This window comes from Gorilla gorilla, chromosome 1, assembly GCF_029281585.2.
Source record: "Gorilla gorilla gorilla isolate KB3781 chromosome 1, NHGRI_mGorGor1-v2.1_pri, whole genome shotgun sequence".
Classification (NCBI taxonomy): domain Eukaryota; kingdom Metazoa; phylum Chordata; class Mammalia; order Primates; family Hominidae; genus Gorilla; species Gorilla gorilla.
In genome coordinates this window covers 197,491,848-197,518,996 of record NC_073224.2, presented here as the reverse complement: position 1 = coordinate 197,518,996, position 27,149 = coordinate 197,491,848, and the positions used below count along the sequence as shown (strand labels likewise).

Below are 27,149 nucleotides of genomic sequence, written 5' to 3'. Positions count from 1 at the left end.
GGGAGATCTGGGTGAAAGGTATTATAGGAATTCTTTGCATGAGTAGGCTGAGTAAGTCTGAAATTACATCAGCCTCCTGTGCTGGGTTCACCTCCTCTCCATTAAATGTTGTTTCCTCCGGCGTTTCCTTAGGCTTTCTGCTATTCCTTAGCTGCGGGTTTCATCCCTAGATGATCTCCATTTGCTTGGTATTAATTACCACGTACATGATACTTTCAAATTTATCTCTGAACCCAGGCTTCTTTTCTTTTCTTTTTTTTTTGTTTTGTTTTTTTTGAGACAGAGTCTCACTCTGTTGCCCAGGCTGGAGTGCAGTGGCATAATCTCAGCTCACTGCAGCCTCCACCTCCAAGGTTCAAGCAATTCTCCTGCCTCATCCTCCCAAGTAGCTGGGACTACAGGCGCCCACCACCACACCCAGCTGATGTTTTTGTATTTATAGTAGAGACGGGGTTTCACCGTGTTGGCCAGGGTGGTCTCGAACTCCTGACCTCAGGTGATCCACCTGCCTCGGACTCCCATAGTGCTGGAATTACAGGCGTGAGCCACCGTGCTCGGCCCAGGCTTCTTTTCTTAAGGTCAGATGGCATATCCAGTTGCCCACCCTTCATCTCTCTTCAAATGTCTGATAAGCGTCTCAAATTCACCATGTTTCAAGCTGAATTCATGTTTTTATCTCTCCCCAACAAACCTCCGCTCTTTCAGGGCCTCCTCAGTTGAGTGCACAATGCCAACCACTTGCTCAAACCACACACACACAAAATAAAACAGAACTACAGTGGTCATTTTTGGCTGCTACCTTCCTCAACCCTTACCTCCAACTTGGTTTTTTGTGGTAAAACTTGACTTTTAAACCATGAACCACCTTTTTTCACTGAAAACTTTTCTTTTTCTTTTTTGCCATGTTCATTAAGATGTTCCAGGAGATACACAATCCTGAAAAAGGTCTGCATGGGATAATGCTTATAATATATAATTCTGGTTTTACATCTTGCTCCCAATAGTAACCTTGTTCATATGTTTTTAAAACCTGCTACTGCTTATTTAAATATTAGCTATTAAAAGTGTGTGTGTATGTATGTACATAATATAAAATATTTCTATCACATTGCACTGATCTTGATGAATATTAGGAAAGACATATGTTTTGTGTTTGGCAAAATGATTGCATAGTTCTGTCATCCAAATAATGCTTCACCATCTTTTCTGAAGCATTTTCTTTGCCAATTGTTTGTTTTGTGTGACCTATTGTGTTTGAGAAATGTTGTACCTCACAGAGTCATCATGAGAACAGAGACACCTCATTTGTACAATGTGTATCTGTAATGGGACATGGCAAGGCCTGGTGCTAGAGCAGTTTGGTTCCAATCTTGATCATCTGAGGCCCTGTGGCACAGCAGAAAGCCATGGAGTGCAATGATAAAATGTTATATAGTGAGAGCGTACAGCAGCAACTCAAAGTGAATTTTTGTTAAATAAAGATTCATAGACGATATGATATATTTGTAACAGTGCATATGTGCTTGCTAGTGGAAAATTTTAATCAGGCCTTTCAGAGATGATCCTTCAGCTCCACCCTTATGAATTCTGCTGAAGACGCTTAGGAAAGATGTGATCACCAGGTGGGGAGATAAGAGACACTCTATAGGGAACCCAGGAATCCTGGCTCATTTCAACCTACTTATACCCTTCAGGGTCAAGTAAACCACATTTTTTTTTTTTTTTTTTTTGAGATGGAGTCTTGCTCTGTCGCCCGGGCTGGAATGCAGTGGTATGATCTCCGCTCACTGCAAGCTCCGCCTCCCAGGTTCACGCCATTCTCCTGGCTCAGCCTCCCGAGTAGCTGGGACTACAGGCGCCCACCACCACGCCTGGCTAATTTTTTTGTATTTTTAGTAGAAACAGGGTTTCACTGTGTTAGCCAGGATGGTCTCGATCTCCTGACCTCATGATCCACCCGCCTCAGCCTCCCAAAGTGCTGGGATTACAGGCGTGAGCCACTGCGTCCGGCCAAGTAAACCACATTTTGTAGAGCTGTTCAGAACTGAGATGATTTCCTGCATCAATAAATCATATATAAAAATGAAATACATTTTCATTGAAGAGTAAAAAAAATTAGGGCAAAATAAGAACATTTTTGAATTAATGAAAGAAAATCTGAGAATTTGCCATCTTTAGGCCCTCACTATAGGAAATACTGAAATATTTATCAGTAATGTGAGCCAAGATGGAAGATGTGAAAAGAAGGAACATGATGACTTTACAAAATAATTATGACATGAGTTTAAGATATATTTGAAATAAATAATAAGAAGGTATAAGTTAGTGGGAGGTAAATACAGTTAAAAGATTCTAAAGACCTTCTATTGTCAGGGATGAGAGTTTCCCAAATAACTTTAAATTTTGATAAGTAAGGAACAAATGCTTGGATTTCTGGGGCAATCACTAAAAGAACAGAAACACAGAATATAAACTAAAAGCTCGCAGAGTGGAAGAAATGGAAGGAGAAAAATTATGTAATCAATCCAAAAGAAAGAAAAGGAAAAAATAGAACACACAGAACAAATAGAAGGCTTAAAATAAGATCATAGATTTAAACTCCAATAACTTTTAAAAACTCAAATCATTTAGTGTATAAACAAAATGTAAATGGACTAAATGATTCTTTAAGAATGACAGATATAAAAACATCTAATCATATTATTTTTACAAGAGATGCATCACAAACATTACGAGCTGGGCCCAGTGGTGCCTGCCCCAATTCCACTACCCAGGGGGCTGGGGCAGAAAGATCTCTTGACCCCAGGAGTTCAAATCCAGCCTGCAAAACATAGTGAGAACCCCTCTAAGGATATAGATTGTTTGGAAGTATAGAAGACATATAGATTGTTGGGAAGAAATATCAAGAGTTTCCGTCAGAGTTTAGTCAGGGAAACAGAAACCTCTCTGGGCATTTTGAATAAAGAAAGTTATTTAATACAGAGAATTAGAGGCATACACAATCTTTGAAGTAGCTGGGAGATCAAGATCAGGGGGTAAAGGGCAGTAAGCTGCTTCCACAGGAAATCTGCATTCAGGAAAACAACAGTGGATGACTCACAGGAAGGTAAATGGTTGCTCCTTATGCAGCTTCCAAATTTTGAGCAGTTGGCCCTCATTGACAGAATGTTATCCAGAATCATAAAAGGAGAGGGATACTGAGAACTATAGCTCTAAGTTTCCCCTTATAAGCAGAGGGAAATGATGAAGGGAATGGTGATGATGCCTAGCTGATAACGAGCAATCCAGCCCCAAAGGAAGTGAATGCAGCTATATTAATATGAGACCAAAATAAACTCTAAGGCCCAAAACATTACTAGAGATAAAGAGAATCACACTTCATAATACAAAAAATTCCATTCACTAGAAAAATATAATATTTGAATGTGTAGACACCTAATAACAAAGCCTCAAAAAATATAAAGCAAAAACAGGCCAGGCGCGGTGGCTCACGCCTGTAATCCCAGCACTTTGGGAGGCCGAGGCAGGTGGATCACAAGGTCACGAGTTCAAGACCAGCCTGGCCAAGATGGTCTCTACTAAAAATACAAAAATTAGCTGAGCATGGTGGCACATGCCTGTAATCCCAGCTACTTGGGAGGCTGAGGCAGGAGAATTGCTTGAACCCAGGTGGCAGAGGTTGCAGTGAGCCAAGATCATGCCACTCCACTCTAGGCTGAGCGATAGAGTGAGACGCCATCTCAAAAAAAAGAAAAAAATATATATATATACATACACATACATATTTCATATATATATATATATATATATATATATATATATATATATATATATGGCAAAAACTAACAGGACTACAAGGAGAAATAGATAAATCCACAATGTTAGTGGATAGATTTTATACCTTTCTTAGACATGAACAAAAAGTCAGCAAAAATATGCAAGAATTGAAAATATGAACAAACTTGACTTAAGGGGCACTGCTCCCAATAACTTCATTATTTTCTAGCACACACAGAACACTTAAAATATTGACCACATTCTATAAAGAACATTTCTAAAAATCAAAATTATATACAGTATGTTCTAGGACCTCAATAAAGCTAGAAATCAATAGCAAAGAAGTTGTTTTAGAACTTCTCTTTTGGAAATTGAGTCATATTTCTAAGTGACTCATGAGTCATAAAAAATAAGACACATTTAGAAAAATAAAATACTGCATTTTAAAAATATATGGGATCAGCTAAAGCAGTATATAGGGTAAAATTTATAGCCTTAAATGCATGTGTTAGAAAAGAAGAAAAACTGAAAATTAAATTACTAAGCATGAAAAAAAAGCAGAAAATTATGGCCTATAGCCAAGAAGTAAATCAGTCAATAGAAACAATAAATTGGCCAGGCGTGGTGGCTCACACCTGTGATCCCAGCACTTTGGGAGACCGAGGCGAGCAGATCACGAGGTCAGGAGATCGAGACCATCCTGGCTAACACAGTGAAACCGCATCTCTACTAAAAAAAAATACAAAAAATTAGCTGGGCGTGGTGGTGGGCGCCTGTAGTCCCAGCTACTCAGGAGGCTGAGGCAGGAGAATGGCGTGAACCCGGGAGGCGGAGCTTGCAGTGAGCCGAGATCGGGCCACTGCACTCCAGCCTGGGCGACAGAGCGAGACTGCATCTCAAAAATAAATAAATAAATAAAAATAAAAATAAAGAAATAGAAACAATATATTTAAACAATAACTTTATAAATTTATTCAATGCAGGAGGGTTAATGAACAGGAATTCAGGGAGAATAGATAAGACAGGAGTGAGAAGGCAAAAAGAGGCCAAGGAATAAAGGATAGAGTAGGAGTCTAATAAAATGGACTTTTTAGAATGTTTTCAGAATAGGTAAGTTCTAATATTTTCTCTGAAATTATCTGCTGAAGCGTTGTTGATCCTCCTCCTTACCCCTCCAGTCTTCATTAAGAGTCTATTTGAAAGAGCTGACTCATATTTGGGGTTACGGGTTAAGAGCTAAGAAGAAGGGGCTCTGTCTTTAAAGAGAAGAAGAAAGTGCTACACAATGTTGACTGGAGAATGAGAATTCATCTGAGGCTGAAAATTAGATCAAGAGATGGCTGAAAGACAAGTAAGCCCCTGGGACTTCATAGCCATCATGGAGAAGCATAAGAATGCCCACAAGTATGGAAGTGGGGGGGGTGGGAGCAGGGGGTGGGGGGCGGTTTCCAGCTGATTTTACCTGAAGGGGCAGGGTGACCCATCTGACTTATTTTTATTATATGTGTCTGAGTGAATTAATTTACAGTGAGGAACATAAAACTCTCTGACAGGTTCTTGACCTGCATATCTTCTCCCTGGGTGCAGATCTACTCACGAAGCAAAATGCTGCTTGGCAAGTCTGGAGAGGAACTAAGGGAGAAAAAAAAGGATATGCCAAATTACCAGAGTCATCAAGATGGGATGAGCTGATATAGCTGTGGCCACATCTGGGCCATTTTACAACAGTAATGGATGAGGCCATAGGGAGATCAAGGTCACAAACCAATGATGTGAGAGAGCTGGAATTTGAGCTCAGGCATGTCTGAGTCCAAGGCTCACCCTCTGTCCTCTCCATCACAGGGGATCTTTCAGAATGCCTCTCCCCTAGACTGTATAGATGGCCCACATCTGCTTCAAATTATTGTCTGAGATAAGAAAGATGCCACCCTGGAATGGCATCTCAGTCAGTCCATACTGAAGCTCCTTGGCAGGCCCAGGGGCCTCCTCTGGCACAGGAAGACCTTATATCTAATTTATGCCTGCATTTTGCTATTTGTTTTCTATGTGTCTCATGTCCTTTTTGTTCCTCTATCTCACCTTTTCTTTAAGTGGGTATTTTCTAGCATACCATTGTAATCCCTTTGTTGATTTTTAACTACTCTTAGAGTTATTTTCTTAGTGATTGCTCTATTATAATGGGTACTTTATCACAATCTACCTCAGATTAACGCTAAGTTAATTCCAGCATGGAATTAAGAATAGAGAAACTTTGTTCCAATATAGCTTTATTCCCTACCCCCTCCTTTACCCCTCCTTTAGCAAAAGTGTATGAAACATGCATCATTGGGAGACTTCTGGGAAATGACAAACTATTTGTAGTTTAATTACAAATACCATATTAGTGATCTGACTACATATTACTCAGTCATACAAAGTCATGATAAATCAAGTACAAAGGTCATGACAAACACAGTTTTTAGTGATTTCTATGCCTAAAGCTTTATATTCCCTTAATATGCTGTGTAAGAAAAAAATAACAGCTATGTGTGCAATCCCAGGGGAAGAGGGTGGAAACTTCAGCAGTCTACAGTACCTCAAAGCAGTTGTGCAAGGCTGGAATATATTAGATCTTCAGTAGCCCCTGGAATAACCCTTGATGCAGAGCTCATGGGTCACTAAGTAATGCGATGGTCTTCAGTTGAAATGAGACTTAATAACTCTTGAATGGTGCTTTGCTCATGGACATCAAGCTGTTGTTCTTTGGCTAGACTGAGGGCCCTCATGCCATATTCCTGTGCCTGAAATAGAATTGCAGTGACAAAAGGAAGTTGTCACAGGAAAGCATAACACTGGGAAGCCCCATCTGTGCTCAACTCCAGAAACATGAGAGAGAACTGACCACCTTTTCACACCACCCACTGAGCTCTTGTTGATAAACCTGTAAACACACTGGGCCCTTACAGCTAGCCACATGTGCGCTGGGCGGGGCAGCAGGGCACCAGAAAAAAACCCCACCTGACTTGACAAACTAAGTACAAACTAAGTATACCTTCTTAACAAAGTGAGATCTTTGTAGGACCTTAATCAGGCCCTAGAGGCCATCACTGGAAGGCATAGAGGTGACAGGTGCCACAAGTAAATTATCACTCTGGGGTGGTCCTGGAGACCATGTGGCCCAGAGTTTTGACTTGGAAAGAGGCTCCCCTTTCTTCCTCCCTTCTTCTCTTCCTTCCTTCCTTCCTATAAATTGTTATTGAATGGTTACCATGTTCCAGGTCCTGTGAGTATAGGCAGAAATTCCTATTCTCATGGAACTTACAGTGTAGTAGGGGAGAAAGACAATAAAGAAGACAAATAAGTAAACACGACAGTATCTTAAATGATAAATGCTAAGGAAAAAAATAAAGCATGAAAGGGGATAGGAAGCATTAGAGGTAGTAGTGGGGGTTTGCAGTTTTAGACAGGGAGAGCAGGGAACGCTTCACTGAAAAGAAAACAGCTGAGTCAAGTGAAGGCCTGAAGGAAGTGAGGTGCCAGTCTTGATGGATAGATAGATGTGTGCCTTTTGTCTAAGGTCTCTTGTAGATCTAACACACCCTGGGGTAATGACTTCCTTGAGTACACAGTGGAAAATTGGACATTGCACCGTAGAAATGAGGTTTTGTCCAATGTAAATTTGAAAGTTCAGTGGAAATATTTTCCTATTCCTCACCCATTCCTACCCCTATCCCAGACAGGGTTAGTGCCCTGTGCACTGTGCTCCCACAGTGCTCTGGGCTTCACTGTCACACTCTATTATAACCTGTGAGCTCCTCCAGGCCTGGTATACTGCAGGTGCTTAGTAAAAGTTAGCTGAAGAAAGAAAAGAAGAGAGGGAGGAGGGAGGAAAGGAGTCTTAAATTTTCCCATGTCACCCACACAAAAAGGGCTCCCTCCAACCAGCCTCCTCTCTCTCCCCCTGCCTACTGCTTTTTCTTCTTCTTCTTCTTTTTCTTTTTTTTTTTGAGACAGGATCTTGCTCTGTCACCCAGGCTAGAGTGCAGTGGCACAAGCATGGCTCACTGCAGCCTCAATCTCCTGGGCTCAAGTAATCCTCTTATCTCAGCCTCCCGAGTAGCTGGGACTACATGTGCAAACCTCTATGCCTGGCTGATTTTTTTATTTTTATTTTTAGTAGAGAGTGGGTCTCATTATGTTGCCCAGGCTGGTCTTGAACTCCTGGACATAAGCAATCATCCCTCCTCGGCCTCCCAAAGTACTGGGAATACAGTCATGAGACACTGTGCCTGGCTAGTTTTCTTTATAGCAGTTTCTACTATCTGAAATTATATTACACATACATATGTTTATTTCCACTCCTCCAAAAAACACCAGTGCCATGGAGATAGGAAATGTATGGATCACCACTGTATCCCCAGTCCCTAGATTAGTGCTTTACAAATGGTAGATTTTCAATAAATGTTTGAATGAATGAGAGAATCAACCAATAAGTCAATAAACCTGAGATATGCTACTTACTGTCTGTAAGACATTGGGCAAAGAATTGACCCTCTCGGTGCCTCAGTTTCCTTGTTTGTAAAGTAGAGATAATAAAATAGCTACCTCATTAATGTTGGTGTAAGCATTAAGTATGATAATTATGTAAAGGGTTTAGGCCAACAACTGGTATGTAAAAGTACTCAAAAAGTTACTTTTTGAATCATTTCATGGCAATGCATTTCTACCTGAATCCCCGCAGCAACAGGGAACTCAGTAACTGAGTGGAGTTAGAGCGGCTACTTCATCCGTCCAAGGCTCCCCAGAGCCTTCCTGCCCTGCAGGCTTCCCAGCACTGCCCCAGACTCCCTTTATCTATGCAAGACTGGGAACCCTCGGGGGAAGAAGACAATCCAGTTTCCATTATGCAGGCTAGACCCAACACAGGAGAAACGTCGTGAGCATCTGAACCTCTTTGGAGTGAGGGCTTGCTCTGAGGGCAAAAGCTATTGGAATTGGGCAAAACACAAATTTTGAGTTCAACTAGATGAATTTCTACCTTCATTTTAGACGTGTTGCTTTTTTAGGGAAACTTGCCTTTGAAGAATTCATCATCAGGTAGTAAAGCATGACCAGGATCTTCAGAACAAAGATGGTTTTTAGGGGGGCTTTGTCAGATGTAGATTCTCGAATGTTCAAGATTGAAGTCAGGATGCGAATGGCTTCTGCTTCCTGGGCTTCATCTGCATTGGAAGGGGAAGAAAGAAAAAACAGGCTCTTGGCAACTGAGTCTGCCCTCATCAAAAGCACTCAGCTGTTAAAGCGCCTGGTCTGCTGAAGCCTTCCCAGGGGCACTGGTGGAAATAGCACCAATTACAGCAAGTTTTTTACCTAGAGGACTCCCTCCAGGTGCAAAGCAGGAAGCCCCGAAGCAGGAGTTTCAGACCGCTTTCCAGCTTTGCTTAGCATGCCATTATCAGAGTAGCCTAAAAATATGCTCACTCCCACAGGTCCCAAAGTTGCTAAGGTTTCTCTCTTTCGGAGTCCTGAACTCTAGATCTCTTGGGCTTGCAAACACAGATAATCTGTCACAGGCAGATTCCTTGGGTCCAATTCAGATTCCACTCTACAGCTGAGAGGAGAGAACTGGGGAAAGGGACTTCTTGCAGCTGCAGCAGCTTAACTCTTCTCGTCTAGGCCTTAGATGCGTAAGCAACAACCTTCATGCTTCCCTCTGAGAGTCTGTTTGCTATTTTCCCCAGTAGTTTTTGGTCCTACTTTAGTCATCATTTACTGAGAAGTCACTACATGCATTTAAAAGCACTTATACAAGTACTAAGCTTAGAGAAAAAGACGAAAAGGATATACACCATCATGTTAAGGCTGGCTATCTTTGGATATCTATGATTTCCAAGTTTTCAGCTATAACATGAACTATTTACATAATGAGAGAAAATTCAATAAAGTTATTAATTTTTTAAACTTTAGCTCAAAACCTCTCCTCCAAAGAGTCTTCCTTCTTCAACACCACCCAGCTGTCCTCACCTCTTCATTCTGGGACTCATCTTGTAACATAATTTGTACTCACAGGAATGTTCTTTTGTTATTGCCTATAGGTTCTATATCACCAACTGCACTGTATGTCTCTTTTGAGCAGAAACTAGATCCTCTGTGTCTTTTCATTGTCTCTGAGGGCATGATGCTGTACGGTACTATTCAACACTTAGCCCTTTGCTGGCCCAGGGAATACAGTTTAATCCAATTGGGCCCTGCCACTGAGAAGCTCACTGTTCAGTAAAGCATGAAGCTAAGGCACCAGAAGAAATCAGCAATGCACCTTCTGTGTAGAGTCTACCTTGGCTTACGTGTCCTGGAGCAAGAGTCCCCAACCCCCAGGCCATGGACCAGAACTGTTTTGTGGCCTGTTAGGAATCGGGCTGCACAGCAGGTGGTGAGCAGGGGTGGTGGGGGCAAGTAAAGCTTCATCTGTATTTACAGCCACTCCCCATTGCTTGCATTACCACCTGAGCTCCACCTCCTGTCAGTTCAGCAGCAGCATCAGATTCTCTTAGGAGTGTGAACCCTATTGTGAACTGTGCATGCAAAGGATCTAGGATGTACACTCCTTATGAGAATCTAATGCCTGATGATCTGTCACTGTCACCCATCACTCCCAGATGGGACCATCTAGTTGCAGGAAAACAAGCTCAGGGCTCCCACTGATTCTACATTATGATGCATGGTATAATTATTTCATTATATATTACAATATATTAATAATAATAAAAACATAGTACACAATAAATGTAATGCACTTGAATTCTCCTGAAACCATTCCTCCCACGCCCCCCAGTCCATGGAAAAATTGTCTTCCATGAAACGGGTCCCTGGTGCCAGGGAGAGATTGGGACTGCTGCCCTGGAGGGATAACATAGAAATGGATGCTCTGCAGAAATCACAGGGGGCTTTGATGTGGTCTTTTTTTTCCTCTAAATCTGTCCCTTAGTAACCCCCGAATGGCTATGTGTGATGATAGGGATCTGAATTCTTCCCAACACTGGTAAAATCTCTTTGATCCCCGTGTCTCAGTTTTCTCCATCAGCAACATGGGGAAGGTGGCAATGGTGTGCTTCATGACAGGGACAGCTGCTTTCCCTCTTAGGGACAAGGTCTGTGTATTGGGTGAGATGAAGTCACTGCTCTCCCTTCAGCGAAAACTGCCACTTACCCAAGCCAGTGTCATTCTCAAATAGTTTGCCCAGTAAATCCATTTGTTGGATGTGAGCCTGTGAGAGGACTTGATAGTGATTGTTCAAATATGCATGCCAGATCTCAGAGACCTGTTGGGAAAAGAGACGATAAGCAGGCCAGACCTCAGCCGTCGGACCAGGCAGGTGAGGAGAGTAGCGCATTTGGCCGGGCTTCTGGACAACCTGGAGGTTCTCTCTCTTACTGTGCCTGGAGGCAGAGGGAACCCTAGGAGCCCAAACAGGCCTGGCCAAGGTAAGTGTGACAAGTGATGGGCTGAAAAGGGCCTGTGGCAGCTCATCTTGGGGTAGCCCTAGTGGTTATCCTTTGTATAGCACACACAACACGAAACCTTCACATCCTCACAACATCCTGATGTAATATTCTTATTATTCCCATTTTACATGTAAATAAACCGAGGCTCAGAGAAGATCACATGTGACTTCTGGTAAGAGCTGTTAAGTGGCATAGCCAGAATTTAAACCCTGGTCTATCTGATTCTAAAGCTTTTAAACTACAGCAAAATGCCTCTTTCTCAGAAGCAGTTCTAAAACATGAATCAACAATCAGCAGAAAGCCTATATTACACATTTATTACACAAATGATTGCCTGCTAAGTGAGGTGTTACTATATGGATACAGCTGACATTTTAATATTTTGGAAACAGTTTAAAATATTTTACATGTAAATATGGAAATTTCTGATGTTCTTGGATCCCTTGACAGGATCTTGTAGCAACAGACTTCCCTTGGAAATCTCCTTCTCTATCGCACACTTCAATAAGCCCACATTAGCTTGCTGCTATGGGTATGACACAGCATACAACAGTCTATCTGAAGGGGTTTGGCTCTTACTGACCTGTCCTTCATTATTCGTTAATCACCCTATGGATGTTAAGGGTTAGTCTATTTTGGTAGTGGAGACACTGGAAGAAAGAAAATGGAGTATATCATGTATCAGGCTATATAGTCTTGGGCAAGCCACTTCATCTCTCTGTGCCTCTCTTTCTCGTGAATGGTATGTTTTTCATGAATAGTCTAATACAAGTTGTAAGACACCAAGCCTAAGAGTGAAGGCTCAGCTCTCACATTCCCCAGCTGACCTTGGTGTACAATGTGTCTGCCAGGTCCAACTTTTTAAGGTCATAGAATATATTAGCCAGGTGGAAGTAGCCTCCTGAAGTCCTAATGTCCTCTGTTCCAAATGCACAACTGGCAAAATAAATCTATAGCAGAAGGAAGAAGGAGAGTGCTTGAGTTCCTTTTGCAAATCATATATCTGATAAAGGACTTGTATCTAGAATACATACAAAAAACTGTTACAACATTCCAATTTAAAAATGGGCAAAAGATCTGAATTGACATTTCTCCAAAAATTATTCAGATGAATAATAAGCACATGTATAGATACTAACATAGTAATTAGGTAAATGCAAAACAAAGCTATAATGAGATATCACTGCATCTAGGATGGCTAGAATCAAATACAGAAAATAAAAAGTGTTGGGAAGGATATGGAGAAAAGGAAACCCTCACACATTGCCAGTGGGAATGTAAAAGGGTGCAGCCTCTGTGGAAACAGTTTGGTAGTTCCTTAAAAAGTTAAACATAGAGTTACTATATGACCCAGAAATTCCTCTTCTAAGTACCTACCCACAAAGACTTGCACGTAAAAGTTTATATCAGCATTATTTAAAATATACAAAACATAGAAACAACCAAAATGTCCATCAACTGATGAATGGATAGACAAATTGTGGTATATCCGGGCAATGGAATGCTAATCAGCAATAAGAGGAATGAACTGTTGATACATGCAACAACATGGATGAATCTCAAAATAATCACCCTAGGTGAAAGAGGTCAGATGCAAAGGACCACACATGATGCTGTCTGTATGAACTGTCCTGAGAAGGCAAATTTGTAGAAACAGGAAGTGGTTGCTGGGGCTGGAACAGGAATGGGAAATGACTGCAAATGGATACAAGGGATCTCTTTGGGGTAATGGAAATGTTCTGAAACTTGATTGTGCTGATGGTTGCGCTACTCTGTAAATTTGCTAAAAATAATTTAATTGTACATGTAAAATGGGTGAATTTTATGGTATCAATAAAGCTGTGTGTGTGTGTGTGTGTGTGTGTGTGTGTGTGTGTGTGTGTGTGTGTTTAAAAAGCTAGGCTAAGGAATCTGAGCTTGTGCTAATGTTTTTTTTTTTTTTTTAAAGACAGAGTCTCCCTCTGTCGCCCAGGCTGGAGTGCAGCGGCGCGATCTTGGCTCACTGCAACCTCGCCTCCCGGGTTCAAGCGATTCTTTTGCCTCAGCCTTCCAAGCAGCTGGCATGACAGGCATACACCACCACACCTGGCTAATTTTCATATTTTTTTTTTTTTGGAGACTGAGTCTCACTCTGTCGCCCAGGCTGGAGTGCAGTGGCGCAATCCTGGCTCACTGCAACCTCTGCCTCCCAGGTTCAAGCAGTTCTCCTGCCTCAGCCTCCCGAGTGGCTGGAATTACAGGCACATGCCACCACATCCAGCTAATTTTGTATATTTAGACGGGGTTTCACCATGTTAGTCAGGCTGATCTAGAACTCCTGACCTCTGGTGATCCACCCATCTCGGCCTCCCAAAGTGCTGGGATTACAGGCGTGAGCCACTGCGCCCAGCTAATTTTTGTATTTTTCATAGAGACGGGGTTTCACCATATTGGTCAGGCTGGTCTCGAACTCCTGACCTCATGATCTGCCTGCCTCAGCCTCCCAAAGTGCTGGGATTACAGGCGTGAGCCACCACACCTGGCCTACTAATTCTTAACTGTGTGGCCCAGCTCAGGACAGAATGTGCCTCTGCTTAATTTGTTGGAGGATGTAGAGTATAGAGAGGAAACACAAAGAACTGTATTAGTCAGGAGCCCAGGTGGAACTAGATGGCACCCTCAATAAGATTGCCTGAAGATAGTTTAGTGGAATTATTATTTGACATGTAGAAGGGTTAAGAAACCAACAAGGGCTAGGGAAAAGCCCTACGAGTAAAACCAACAAGGCCTAGTGAAACACCAGGGACTACCAACAGCAAGAAACTATTACCATCCCTACACCTGAAACAGCAAGGGGAGGAAACAAGGTTACCAGGGCCCAGCAAGAGCTAGCACTATGGAAGAAGGCTGCCTGACAGGAGCTGTGGCCACAGAGGAACACTGTTCCTGACAGATCAGGGGTGGGGCAGAGAGGCAGCAGAGAGAATCAGTGCCCCAGCCTTTTTCTCCTCCTACTCTCCACTCCCCTACTATGCCTTCCACTCTCCAAACCCAACCAAGCCCAGAGAGCAATGGAGTCCATAGAGGTTGTGTAGTCCATAGAGGTCAGGCTCCCAGGGCATAGAGTAGGGCAGAGAATGGATATGGGTTAGTGGAATTTAAAGAATAACCAGCGTAAAATTTAATTTATGGGCATTGTACAGGCAGGCAACCAGAGGAAGGGCTGCTTGGTGCAGAGGCCAGAAGAGAGGCTGAAGAGAGAACCAACCTGCATGGAGACTGCAGTCTGACTCTACGCTAACTCAGATTTCACGCCCAGGAACTCTTTTCTCTGGTAATATTTTCCAGTACTGAAATCCTAATAGAAACCCCTTAAATTTTGAAAGAACAATTCAGTTATCATCCTCAACATCCCATCTAACTTTGTACAGAGTTTTATCATCGATAAGTGCTTTCTTATACATCTAGCTCTTTTAAATTTAATAACCAACATTCTGAAGTAGAGATATTACTGTTATTTTTTAAAATAATAGCCAAGGTACTGTACATTTATTGTCCTATTATTAATCTTCGCAATGACCCAGTGAGACAGAGACTATTTTATTATTCCTGTCTTGCAGGTGATAAAAGAGGTTAAACAAATTTTCCAAGACTATGTGGCTAGTGAAACAACAGATCTGTGACTAGAAGCAAAGCCCTTCTCTCTCTCTCTTTTTTTTTTTTGAGACCAAGTCTTGCTCTGTCGCCAGGCTGGAGTGCAGTGGTGCGATCTTGGCTCACTGCAACCTCCACCTCCCGGGTTCAAGCGATTCCCCTGCCTCAGCCTTCCGAGTAGCTCGGACTACAGGCGTGCACCACCACGCCTGGCTAATTTTTTGTATTTTAGTAGGGACGGGGTTTCACCATGTTGGCCAGGATGGTCTCAATCTCCTGACCTCGTGATCCGCCCACCTTGGCCTCCCAAAGTGCTGGGATTACAGGCGTGAGCCACCATGCCCAGCCAGCAAAGCCCTTCTCTCAACGAGTATGCTGTTTTGCCTCCCTTTACTCTTCAGGGCAACTGAAACTTCAGGAATATGTGACCTGGCCAAGGTTGAATAGCTATGAAGTAGAAATGCTTGAACTCAGGTCGGTAGAATTGTGTTATGGCTAACATCCCACCAAATAATCAGTTGTAAACAGAAAGTTTTAGAGAAATGCACAGTTTTAAAAAAATTAAACAGATTTTGGAAATATACAGGTGTTATAATTTAGATTTTGGAAATATACAGGTGTTATAACTTAGCTTGTTTACATCATTGGCCAGATGATAACGGGCCTCTTCATAGTTTTTCTTAGCTATACAGAGAAGTCCCAGATTCCGATGCAGTAAAGAGTGGGTGGCATTACTACAGTCAGTTGATTTGAGGACTGTCCACTGGGCTTGGAATAGATATTCTTCAGCCTGAACGATTCGGCCCAGACCTGCCCAAAAGCAGAAAAGAAGGTTATAATTCATATCCAGGCCAAAGAACACATGAGGAAATATGAGTCATTACCCATTCACTCATGTATTCATTGACTCAGGTATTTATTGACACAGAAAAACTCATACAGGAATGTTCATAGCAGCCTATTTGGAAGAGTAAAAAAAAAAAAAAAAAAAAACAGAAACAATGTAAATGTCCATCAGCTGATGAGTGGATGAACAAAAGGAGGCATCTCCATCTCCATCTCCATATCCATGAGTGGAATATTACTCAGTCATAAGAAGGAATGAAGTAGTGCTACCTGCTATAATGTGGATGAACTTTGAAAACACTATACTAAGTGAAAGAAACCAGACACCAAAGGCCACATATTGTATGATTCCACTTATACGAAATGTCCAGAATAGGCAAATCCATAGAGACGGAAAGTAGACTAGTGGTGGCCAGGCGACAGGGGGAGTCCAGTGCAAGGGAGGCACTAACAGGGGGTCCAATGCAAGGGAGGCACTAAGAGGGAGTAACTGCTGATAATTACAGGCTTTCTTTTAGGGGCGATGAAAATGTTGTGGAAATAGATCATGGTGATTGTTGCACAACCTTCAGAATGTGCTAAAACCAACCATCGGATTGTCCTTTTGTTGTTGTTGTTGTTGTTGTTTTGAGGGAGTCTCACTTTGTTGCCCAGACTGGAGTGTAGTGGCGCGATCTCGGCTCACTACAACCTCTGCCTTCAGGTTCAAGTGATTCTCATGCCTCAGCCTTCCAAGTAGCTGGGACTGCAAGCATGCACCACCACGCCCCACTAATTTTTGTATTTTTAGTAGAGACAGGGTTTCACCATGTTTGCCAGGCTGGTCTCAAACCCCTGACATCAGGTGATCCACCCACCTCGACCTCCCAAAGTGCTGGGAACACAGGCATGAGACACTGCGTCTGGCCTGAATTGTTCTTTAAAAGGGTGAATTTTATGATATGTGAATTATATCTCAATTGTGAAATATATATATGCATATTTAATACCCTTTATGTGCCAGGCCTTGTGTTGGGTGATGGGGAATCAAAGTGCAACATGAAAACAAATATATTTACAATATAGTATAATTGCAATAGCAACACAAGCTTTGGAAGTGTCAGAGGATAGGAAATGTTTAATTCTATAGATGAGATGGAGAGGGACACTGAAGCAGAGTCTGAGCTGGGTTTTGAGGATGAATAGAAGTTTTCCAGGTAGATAAGGCAGGGAGAGCATCCCAGGCAGAAGTAACAGCATGTGCAATGTCATAGAAATATGAAATAATATGTTATGTTCGTAGAACTATATAGAGTCACAGCTGCAGGGAATTGGTTCCAGAACCCCCATCAGATACCTAAATATAAGGATGCTCAAGGCTTTAATATAAAGTAGTGTAGTATTTGCATATAACCTATGCACATCATTCCCTATGCTTTAAATCATCTCTAAATTACTTATAATACCTAATACAAAGTAAATGCTATGTAAATAGTTGTTCTACTATATCATTTTTGTCTTTTTTGTTTACATTCTTTCTTTTTTTGTTTATAAGCCCACAAGTAACATCATGTATTGTTTTTATTTGTATCATTTTTAATCATTGTATTATTTTAAAAAATATTTTTGATCCATGGTTGCTTGAATGGGCAGATGCAGAACCTACAAATATGGAGGGTGTAGGGACTGTATCAGCCTGTGATGCTGGAGCACAAATTGTGAAAGACAGAATGGCAGAAAATGAGGCTATAGTGGTAGGCAGGGGGCAGGTCATGAAGGGCTTGGTGAGTTATACCAAGGAACTTGATGCATGTGGATAAAAACTAGAGGATTTTCAAAAAGGGCAAGAGAATCAGATTTAAATTTAGAAAGATCCTCTGGAACCAATGTGGAGGAGGGACCAGAGGGGAGGAATAAAGGTAGAAGATTCACTGGAAGATGTCTGAAATAGTTCGGGCAAGCACGCTTAAGAGCCTGAAACAAGACAGTGAACTAAGGAGGAGGAGATCAAAAAGAGACAGGAAGTAGAATGGACAACACACGGTTACTAAGTAATGTGGAAGGTAAGGGAAAGGAAAGCCACCTTTATTGCTAATATTTAGATACTCTTGACACTTAAAGCTTTTTGTTTATTACATATCATCTTTATATATACAGAGGCCTGCCTACCTGCTTGACTCCTGGGGAAATTTGTCAGAACTGAATAGAAAGCCACTATGTCGGTGTGCTGCAGGGCAGGAGGCGTGCTCTGGGGGCGAAGCATTGGTGTGATAGGTGCTGCAGCAGAAATGGCACCAACAAAGGGTTAAGAGGTAAGGACACGAACCCCTCATAAGCCAACCCTCTGCTCCTCTGTGTCCTTCCTGTCAGACCTAGTTCATATGTAAGCATGCTTTTATTCTAGTTGTAACCCTACATCACTGAATTAAAGGAAAAGAGATGAAGAGGAAGCAGTCTACAAGAAGAAGCAAGTAACTTTGCCTGATGGAAGGTCAAAGTGCAAACTAAAATGGGAAACTACTAGATTAGGAGCGCGAGGCCTTGTCCCTGATCCTGGCTCACGTGAACATGGCAAGTCACATCTTCCCTCCAGGCTTTGTCTATAAAATATGAGGTTTAGGCTGAAGTCCTCTCACATTTGAAGAAGCAAATGACTCTTAACTAAGATTGTTTAGATGGGAAAAAAATGGTACAGGGCATTGACAAATATTGGAAATTTAAAATTTTCAACATCCAGTTCTCACTCAAGGAGGCAATGCCAAAGAATGAAGACTCCAAGGCCCAGCTGAACCAGCATCTAAACAAGCATCAGTCCTAAAGGAAAAGGCATACTTGGGAGAATAAACTGTGAGGCTAGAGAGAGAGAGTACGGTGAGAAGAATGGGCTACTACTAGCCCATGAGATTACAGTCAGAACTAAGCTTGTGACCAGTGAGTGCGTAAGTTCAGGTCTGCCTCTTATGGACAGTGCCCACCTGGAGAGGCATAGGGTGAGGTGGAGGTGGTGGAGACATAAAGGAAGTGATACTATCCCTTAGGGTGATTTTACTAGTGTATGGAATTGAGAAAGGACAGCCTCTTACAGACCAGTGGTACTTGTCTGAAGGGTGAGGCAACAGGCTTACACTGGGTTAATGGCAGATCTGGGAGATATTATGGGAGAAGATTTTGCAGGACTTGGTGATGAAAGTGAAGGAATGCAGCATACAGCAGTCACAGCTGAGTCAAAGGTTGTGGCTGTGAGGTGCCCAGGGGAAGAAAGGGGAATCTGTATTTACTGAAGACCTGTTATTTGCCCGACATTGTGCTAGTCCCTTTGCATCGGTGGTCTAAGTCTGCCAACAACCCTGTGAAATAAACATCAGATGAGGAGTTTGAAGAGGAGGCAACTTCATTCATTCATTCAACCAAACATATATTCACCTAATTGATTGAGTCTCTATCACAATGCGTGATGCTCAATGCACACTAAGACATGATCCCTGACTCCAAGAAGCTTAAAATCAAGTGAAGTAGGCATACAATAAATAGACAAAACATGAGTGCTGTGAAGGAAATGAACAGAACACAGTAACCAAAATCCTAGCTCACTGCAGCCTCCACCTGCTGCGCTCAAGCAATCCTCCCACCTCAGTCTCCCAAGTAGCTGGGACTACTACAGGTGCATGCCACCATGCCCGCCTAATTTTTTTTTTTTAAGAGATGAGGTCTTGCTAGGTTGCCCAGGCTGATCTTGAATTCCTGGGCTCAAGAGATCCTCCCATTTCGACTTCCCAAAGTGCTGAAATTACAGGTGGGAGTCACCACACCTGGCCAGTTTAAGCAGACACCTGAAGGATGATCAAAAGCCAGCCACGTATGAGAGAGAAAAGAGCATCCCAGGCAGAAGGAACCATATATGTGAGAGCTCTGAGTGAGGAAGAGCTTGGTGCCTACGATCACCCAGACAGTAAAGAAAGAGATGATATTTGAACTCAGGCTCTCCTGCTTCCAAATCGCTGATAACAGTGGGGGAAGATGAGTAGGGTGGCTCCTCCTTGAAGTGTTACTGAAAATGTCATTTCTAGTTGATTAAAATTTCAAAGTTTTACTAAAAAGAAAAAAAAAAGCTGAATTTCTGTTATCTGTCCACTCCAGTCTGAAGGAATCTCTAAGATGGGAAAGAAACATGTGCACAGGAAAGTGATTTCTTTAGACTTCCAGAAAGGTTAGCAAGGTTTTAAACCAATGACTGTGGAGTTACAGTGAAATCTTCCATTTAGACAGCACTTTCCAGACTTCAAAGCACTTTCATGGTCATTACACTCGAACTCATTTCACCCTTAAAAGAATCCTGTGAAGAGAACTCAGATTCAACACATACTTACACAGTGCTCGCGAGGTTTCAGGTACTGTGAAATTATTTTTTTAGTACCTTCTCTGTGCTACGTACTGGGCTGAGTGTGAAGACATCCGTGATAAGTAAGAATAGACACAGATCCAGTTCTCCCCTGAGCTTACAGTCTACTGGAGCAGGGAGACAATTAAATAATCTCATCAATGAATACAATTATTAATGGACTAAGTGCTCAGAAGAAAGGAGTAGTTCTTTTTTTTTTTTTTTTTTTTTTTGAGACGGAGTCTCGCTCTGTCGCCCAGGCTGGAGTGCAGTGGTGCGATCTCCTCTCACTGTAAGCTCCGCCCCCCGGGTTCATGCCATTCTCCTGCTCCAGCCTCCAGAGTAGCTGGCACTACAGGCGCCCGCCACCACGCCCGGCTAATTTTTTTGTATTTTTAGTAGAGACGCGGTTTCACCGTGTTCGCCAGGATGGTCTCCATCTCCTGACCTCGTGATCCGCCCACCTCAGCCTGCCAAAGTGCTGGGATTACAGGTGTGAGCCACCACGCCCGGCCAGAAAGGGTAGTTCTTTAAACGAGTATATTAAAAATGAGACCCGGCTGGGTGCGGTGGCTCACACCTGTAATCCCAGCACTTTGGAAGGCTGAGGTGGGTGGATCATTTGAAGCCAGGAGTTCAAGACCAGCCTGGGCAACATACTGAAACCCTATCTCTATAAAACTACAAAAAAATAGCTGGGCGTGGTGGCGCGTGCCTGTAGTCCTAGCTACTCGGGAGGCTGAGGTGGGAGAATCACTTGTCCCTGGGAGGCAGAGGTTGCAGTGAGCCAAGATCAGGCCATTGCACTCCAGCCTGTACAACAGATCGGGACTCTGTCTAAAAAAAAAAAAAAAAAAAAAAAAAAAAAGGGAGACCCAACCTGGTCTGGAGCCCTGGGAAAGCTTCTAGACAAGGCAGTAGTAACCCTTGAGCTGAAACCTGAAAGATGACAAGGAGTTAATTTGGTGAAGGGAAGAGGAGGAGAAGCAGAGAGAGTGGCTACAGAAAAGCCTTTCCAAACAAGGAAATCATCATGCTTCTGAGGAACTGAGAGAAGGCCGATCGGTGTAACTGGAAGGGAGGGAGAAAATAATTCAAGAGAGACAAGGTGATAGAATTGAGGTGAGAGAATTTGTTAACGGCTAGATCAAGCAGAGCCTCACGGGTTGCTTTAGAAATTTGATCTTTATTTAGAGGAGTGATGGGTCACATTTTTGTATGCAAACCACATTGGAGGGAGGCCAGAGAAGATGTGGGGAGACCAGTTAGTAGGCAGTGGTCTAGATGAGAGATGATGAGACTTGGGCTAGGGTGACTTTTCCAGAATCCCATAGCTAGCCACTGTCAGAGGTAAACAGAACCTGGGCTGTATTTTCTTGTCCAGTGCTTTTCTCATTAGTTTGGAGGAAAGACAGTCTGGAATGGGGTGTCAGACCTGGGCAGGGTGAGCAGGTCATTCCTGCAGGCAAACAGCCTGTTATGGGGAGTTGGAACCCACACAAGTGAGGAGGGATCCATGCAGCAGAGGCAGCCTGGAATGGGGAGTCAGAGCCCATGGAGCGGGAGGAGGTATCTGTAAGGTGGAAAGGATGGAGTTAGAGAGCGGGGATTGATTCATATAGGGGAACTCATTAATATGTAAATAAACCAATGAAAGTGAAAGCTGTCAGCAAAGGGAGTTGCAATTAAGGAATGGAAGTAAATCAGATTGAACCCTATGGTGCTGTATTAGATCTGGATCAAACAGTATAGACTAGTGGTCATACAGATATTGATGTAGATATATAGATACAGGCCAGACACGGTGGCTCACACCTGTAATCCCAGCACTTTGGGAAGCTGAAGCAGGTGGATCACTTGAGGACAGGAGTTCAAGATCACCAACATGGTGAAACCCCGTCTCTACTACAAATACAAAAATGAGCCAGGTGTGGTGGCACACACCTGTTGTCCCAGCTACTCGGGAGGCTGAGGCAGGAGAATTGCTTGAACCAGGGAGGAGGAGGCTGCAGTGAGCTCAGATTGCACCACTGCACTCTAGCCTGGGTGACAGAGTGAGACTCAGTCTCAAAAAAAAAAAAAAAAGATATATAGATATAGAAATAAATACAGATGTAATGTGTGTATGCGTATACCCATTATTATATTTACACTTACTCCCTAACTCCACTGAGAAGGCCTGGGAGCAGTAATACCCCAAAAGCATGAGTACATGTAGTGCACAGCTTTTGGCTTCTGATTTTCACTTTCCACTGAAAGAGGTCAGGGCTCTTTAGAGGTATGTTCCAGAAAGCAGTCAAGTGAGCAAAGAACAAATGGGGTTGTATCTGGGAGATGCAGAAGCCAGCTTGAGTGGGGGCTGTCACTGGTCAAATCAGGGACAGTTTGAGGATCAAATTAACAATAGTAATGGATTTAAGCCCATTGAATAAAGAGGCAATACTGATACAAATAACTAAATGAATACATTGAAAATTCGATGAGGAATGGGATATTTATATAGTTTCAAAGGACATCTCCATGAAATGAAAATTAAAGTTATTAATTACAGAAGGGTGAAAGAGTAACATTACAGGGAGAAAGCCTGGCAGACACCATCCTAATAAAGTAATTAAAATGAACATCATCAGTAATGAAAAAAATGAAAACATGCCAGTTTATAGGATGGGATGAGAACACAGCATCACCTTTGTACTGTTTTTGCCAAAAATCCATAACGTGAGTCCCATCATTAGGAAATATCAGACAAACTCAAATTGAGAAATGTTTTATACAACTGGCCTGAAACCTGTAAAAGTGTCAAGGTCATAAAAGTCAAGAAAAGGTTGAGAAACTATTCCAGAGTTTTGTCGCCAACACATGGCAACAAAATGAAAAGTGTGACCCTGAACTGTATCCTTTTGCTATAAAGATGTTATTGGGAAAATTCGAGAAACTTGAATGGGGTCTTCTTAGATGACAGGGTCCCCTTGTGTGGTTCCCACAAAGACATTCTCCTTCATAACCACAATACAATAGATCTCATTTACTAAGGGGACACTGAAGTATTCTAAGGATAGGGAATCAGGTGAACAACTTACTCTCAGAGAACTCAGGGGATAAAAGTTCTTTATATTGTACTTAATTTTAACAGTTTTACTTTTAAAAAAGTATTTTTTTAAATGATGGCTATTAAAACATATGAAGCATTTTTTTAAACGGCGGCCACCCTGTAGGGTATCTACTAAGTCTGCTCTATACTCTCAGAATTGCCTCTCCCATCTATAGGGGTGGGTTCCTGTATTTCTGAACTATGTAGCCCTGATCCCAGGGAACAAAGGTGGATCCCACACTCAAGCCATGTCAACAAAATTCTGTCTTCTACGAATTTGTAATTGGAAATCAGAAGCTAATTAGTTTCTACTGCCTACTTCAAACCTAGAAAACATGTAAACTGAAAAACTCCATCTGACATTTTGGGGTAGCTGTCTTCTACAGTGAGCACAGGGTAGACAAATCTGGTCTGCAGAGAGGGAAAATAGCAAAGCAGATACCCAGAGAGAAGTAGATACAGGAGACAAGGCCCAAGAGAGAACGAAAGGCACTCCAATTCTAGTCCCTCATGAAGCCTCAGCTCCTGTAGGATACTACAGCACCCTCACAAAGTTCCTCCTTTTTGTGCAGGCCAGCTTGAGTGGATTTCTGCCAGTTGTAGACAAAAGTCTGTGACATCTCCTTCCCTACCTTGTGCTAAACTTTACAGCAACCCTGCTCCTTCTACAATAGGTCTCTTGGTGCCACTGTCAAGGGTGACTCTTTGATCATTGGTGTGACCCAAACATAACACCACTTAAGGGATCCAAGGATCTCAAGTCGGTTTCACTCACCAAGGCTGGCCTCGGCCAACAGCAGGTAAGCAGGCACAAGCTCTATGGAGCTCAGGCCATACAGGTTCACACGGAAGCGAAGGGACTGCAAAGCTGCTGGTACAGCATCTTCGTGTTTCCCTTCAAAGAGGTATTTCTGGGCTACGGTGTAGCAGAATTCAATCAAATACTTCTGTGGAAGAGAGAAACAGACTATCTGAGACAGTCTAAAGTTAAAGGCAAAGGTGGATGTAGATGGCCCTGGGGATAAGGCCAACACCTAATGACCCAGTTAAAGGCACATAGTGAGCCTGCCTGTATTAGAGTGGACGTGAAGCCCCACATAAGTGATATAAGAAAGCAAACTCTGGACTATGAGTTCCTTAAGGCCCAGGAACATGTGTATTTTCATCTTAGTTCAGTGCTTGGCGTAGATGAATGCTCAATATAGAGTTATCAGATGAATAAATGAGTATTATTTTTATAGTTCTAATAAAACTTTACTTTAGCAAAGCTAGCATGTCTCAGGACAATCTGAAACTTTCTGCCTTCCTAGTTGAGTTAATTTTGAGAGAAACATCTCATTTTCCCTTCCAGAATTATCCTATTTAGCTAATATCACAAAAAACTTTAACTCTGCATTGTTCTAAGGCCACTATCAAAGTGTCATAACACTAAAATGGATGGATCTTATGTTTAGAGATTTATGGCTTATAATAAGGGGCCAATTTTTTAGAGTGATTGAGATGCTCAATACTCAATACTATACATAATAATAGCGGTAGGTTTTGGTAACCTCCTTTATTTATTCAGTAGTATATCCATACATCATTCTTAACCCTCCTATTATGTGGCCAGACTCTTGGCATCTGTGGATGTTATGGGCTGAACTGTGTCCCCTGCCAAAATTCATGTGTTGAAGCCCTATCCTGCAGTCTGTCACAACGTGACTATAATTGGAGCTAGGGCCTGTAGAGAGGTGATTAAGTTAGAATGAGGCCATTAGGGTGGGCCCTAACCTAATCTGACTTGTGTCTTTATAAAAAGAGGAAATTGGACACACAAAGAGATACCAGGCATGCTTGCACACAAAGGACCATGTGAAGACACTGCAGGAAGGCAGCCATCTGAAAGCCAGGAAGAGAGGCCTCAGAAGAAACCAAACCTGCTGACCCCTTGATCTTGGACTTCCCAGCCTCCAGAGCTGTGAGGAAATAAATGCATGCTGTTTGAGCCACCCAGTTTGTGATATTTGATTGTGACAGTGCTAGCAGACTAATACAGTGAGTATTTAGTAAATGTGGAAAACAACAGACTGGATGGTGTTGAGGACTTAAAAAGATATAAAACAAAGTCTCTGCCCTCAGTGAGGTTACAATTTAGTGATCCCAACACAGTTTGACCCTTGTCTTGGGCAGCTTCACCGCACCTATGACTTAACCTTGGAAAGTGCCGTAGGCCCTACCTGCCGCTGCTGCAGCTGCTGCAGGCCATGCTGCCGTTCTTCCTCTGAATTGTAGAAGGGCATGGAAGTGCGCAGTGGAATCAAGAGCTGACATATTTTCTCATGGATGCTGTCCCAGTCAGCTTTCTGATGTACCACCCCACTGACAAAAGAAACATAGACTTCATGATCTTTATATTTGGCATGACTTAAGATTCCATTAACCCTCCTACTGGCCTATCCCTAGACACCAGAAAAGTAAGCCAAATACAAACCAGGCAGGGAGCTCAAAGCCATTTCTGAGACTCAAATCTCTTTCCTTTCATGTGGTTATTTGATGATGTATAAACTGTGTTGGGATTGGAGAGTATGTTGTTTCTGCAGGCACACATTCACATTCTGAAGTCACACAGGGATGTTGGCATGCAATTGCTCATAGTGTTCTCTTATAATCTCTTTTATTTCTGCAAGGTTGGTAGTAATGTCCTCACTTTCATTTCTGATTTTAGTAATCTGAATCTTCTTTTCTAGGCCAGTCAACCTAGCTAAAGGTTTGTCAATTTTGTTGGTCTTTCAAGGAGCCAACTTTTGGTCTCATCAGTTCTCTCTGTAGTTTCTTTATTCTCTGTTTTATCTCTGCTATAATCTTTAATTTTCCTTTCTTCTGCTAGCTTGTGTCTATACCCAACACAGGGCTGTGCATAAAGGAGTTTATAAATATGTTTTAGTTTGCTCTTCTTTTTCTAGTTTCTTAAGATGAAATGCTAGGTTACTGATTTGAGATCTTCTTTTCAATGTAATGTATATTAGTATAAATTCATATGAGTACTAAATTCATATAGTAACCTCTGAGTACTGCTTTGCCAGCATCTAAGTTTTAGTATGTTGTTTTTGTTTTCATTTATCGCAAAGCATTTTCTAATTTCCTTTGTAATTTCTTCTGTGACTCATTGGTTAAGAGTGTGTTATTTCTACATATTTGTAAATTTACCAAATTTCCTTGTTATTGACTACTAATTTCATTCCATGTAGGTGGAGAACATACTCTGTATGAAATCAATCTTTATAAATTTATTGAGATTTATTTTATGGTCTAATATATGTTCTATCCTGAAGAATGTTCTATATGCTCTAGAGAAGAATAGGCATTCTCATGTTATTGAATGGTGTTCTACAGATACCTGTTAGGTCTAGTTGGTTTACAGCGTGGTTCAAGTCTTATATTTCCTTGCTGATCTGTCTAATTGTTCTATGCATTACTGAAAGTGGGGTATTTGATCTTCTACCTAGTTGTTCTATTCATTACTGAGAGTGGGATACTGGATCTTTCATCTAGTTGTTCTGTTCATCACTGAAGGTAGGATATTGAAGTCTTCAACCATCATTATTAAATTGTCTATTTTTCTCCCCAGTTCTGTCTGTTTTTGCTGCATGTATTTTGAGGCTCTGTTGTTAGATGCATACAGTCATGGGTTTTTGCATTTCTATTGCTTATTACACATTTTCACTTAAATGTAAGTTAACTGTTTGATTCCATTTATACATATTTCAAAACAGGTAACAATAATCTAGAGGAGGGATCAGAAAAGCTTTTCTGTAAAGGGTCAGATAAATATTTTAGGCTTGAGAGCTATAGGATCTCTGTTACAACTACTCAACTCTGCTGTTGTAGCACAAAAGCAGCCACAGACAATATACAGCCATGTTCAAGCAGCTTCTTGGACAATATTGCCACCTTCTTGGACAATAGAAATGCAACTAAAGT

General features: G+C 42.0%; 1 protein-coding gene across 5 annotated transcripts in view; it reads right to left on the bottom strand.

The window, feature by feature from the left end:
* ZMYND12 (zinc finger MYND-type containing 12) overlaps positions 1 to 27,149 on the bottom strand; it is a 41,779-nt gene that overhangs the window by 3,513 nt on the left and 11,117 nt on the right. For 2 of the 5 annotated variants that reach the window (XM_063699755.1, XM_019016615.3), the window contains exons 2-8: positions 25,406 to 25,547; positions 23,962 to 24,133; positions 15,533 to 15,702; positions 12,087 to 12,209; positions 10,964 to 11,075; positions 8,833 to 8,978; positions 6,118 to 6,557 (exon numbers count right to left, since the gene is read on the bottom strand). In XM_063699755.1, coding sequence (XP_063555825.1) covers positions 6,435 to 6,557; positions 8,833 to 8,978; positions 10,964 to 11,075; positions 12,087 to 12,209; positions 15,533 to 15,702; positions 23,962 to 24,133; positions 25,406 to 25,468 — 909 coding nt within the window. In that variant the 5' untranslated portion in view covers positions 25,469 to 25,547 and the 3' untranslated portion in view covers positions 6,118 to 6,434. Of the gene's footprint in view, positions 1 to 5,201; positions 5,410 to 6,117; positions 6,558 to 8,832; positions 8,979 to 10,963; positions 11,076 to 12,086; positions 12,210 to 15,532; positions 15,703 to 23,961; positions 24,134 to 25,405; positions 25,548 to 27,149 lie in introns of those variants that run through there. The other 3 variants (XR_002003763.4, XR_002003761.4, XM_019016630.3) reach the window with 3 other exon arrangements.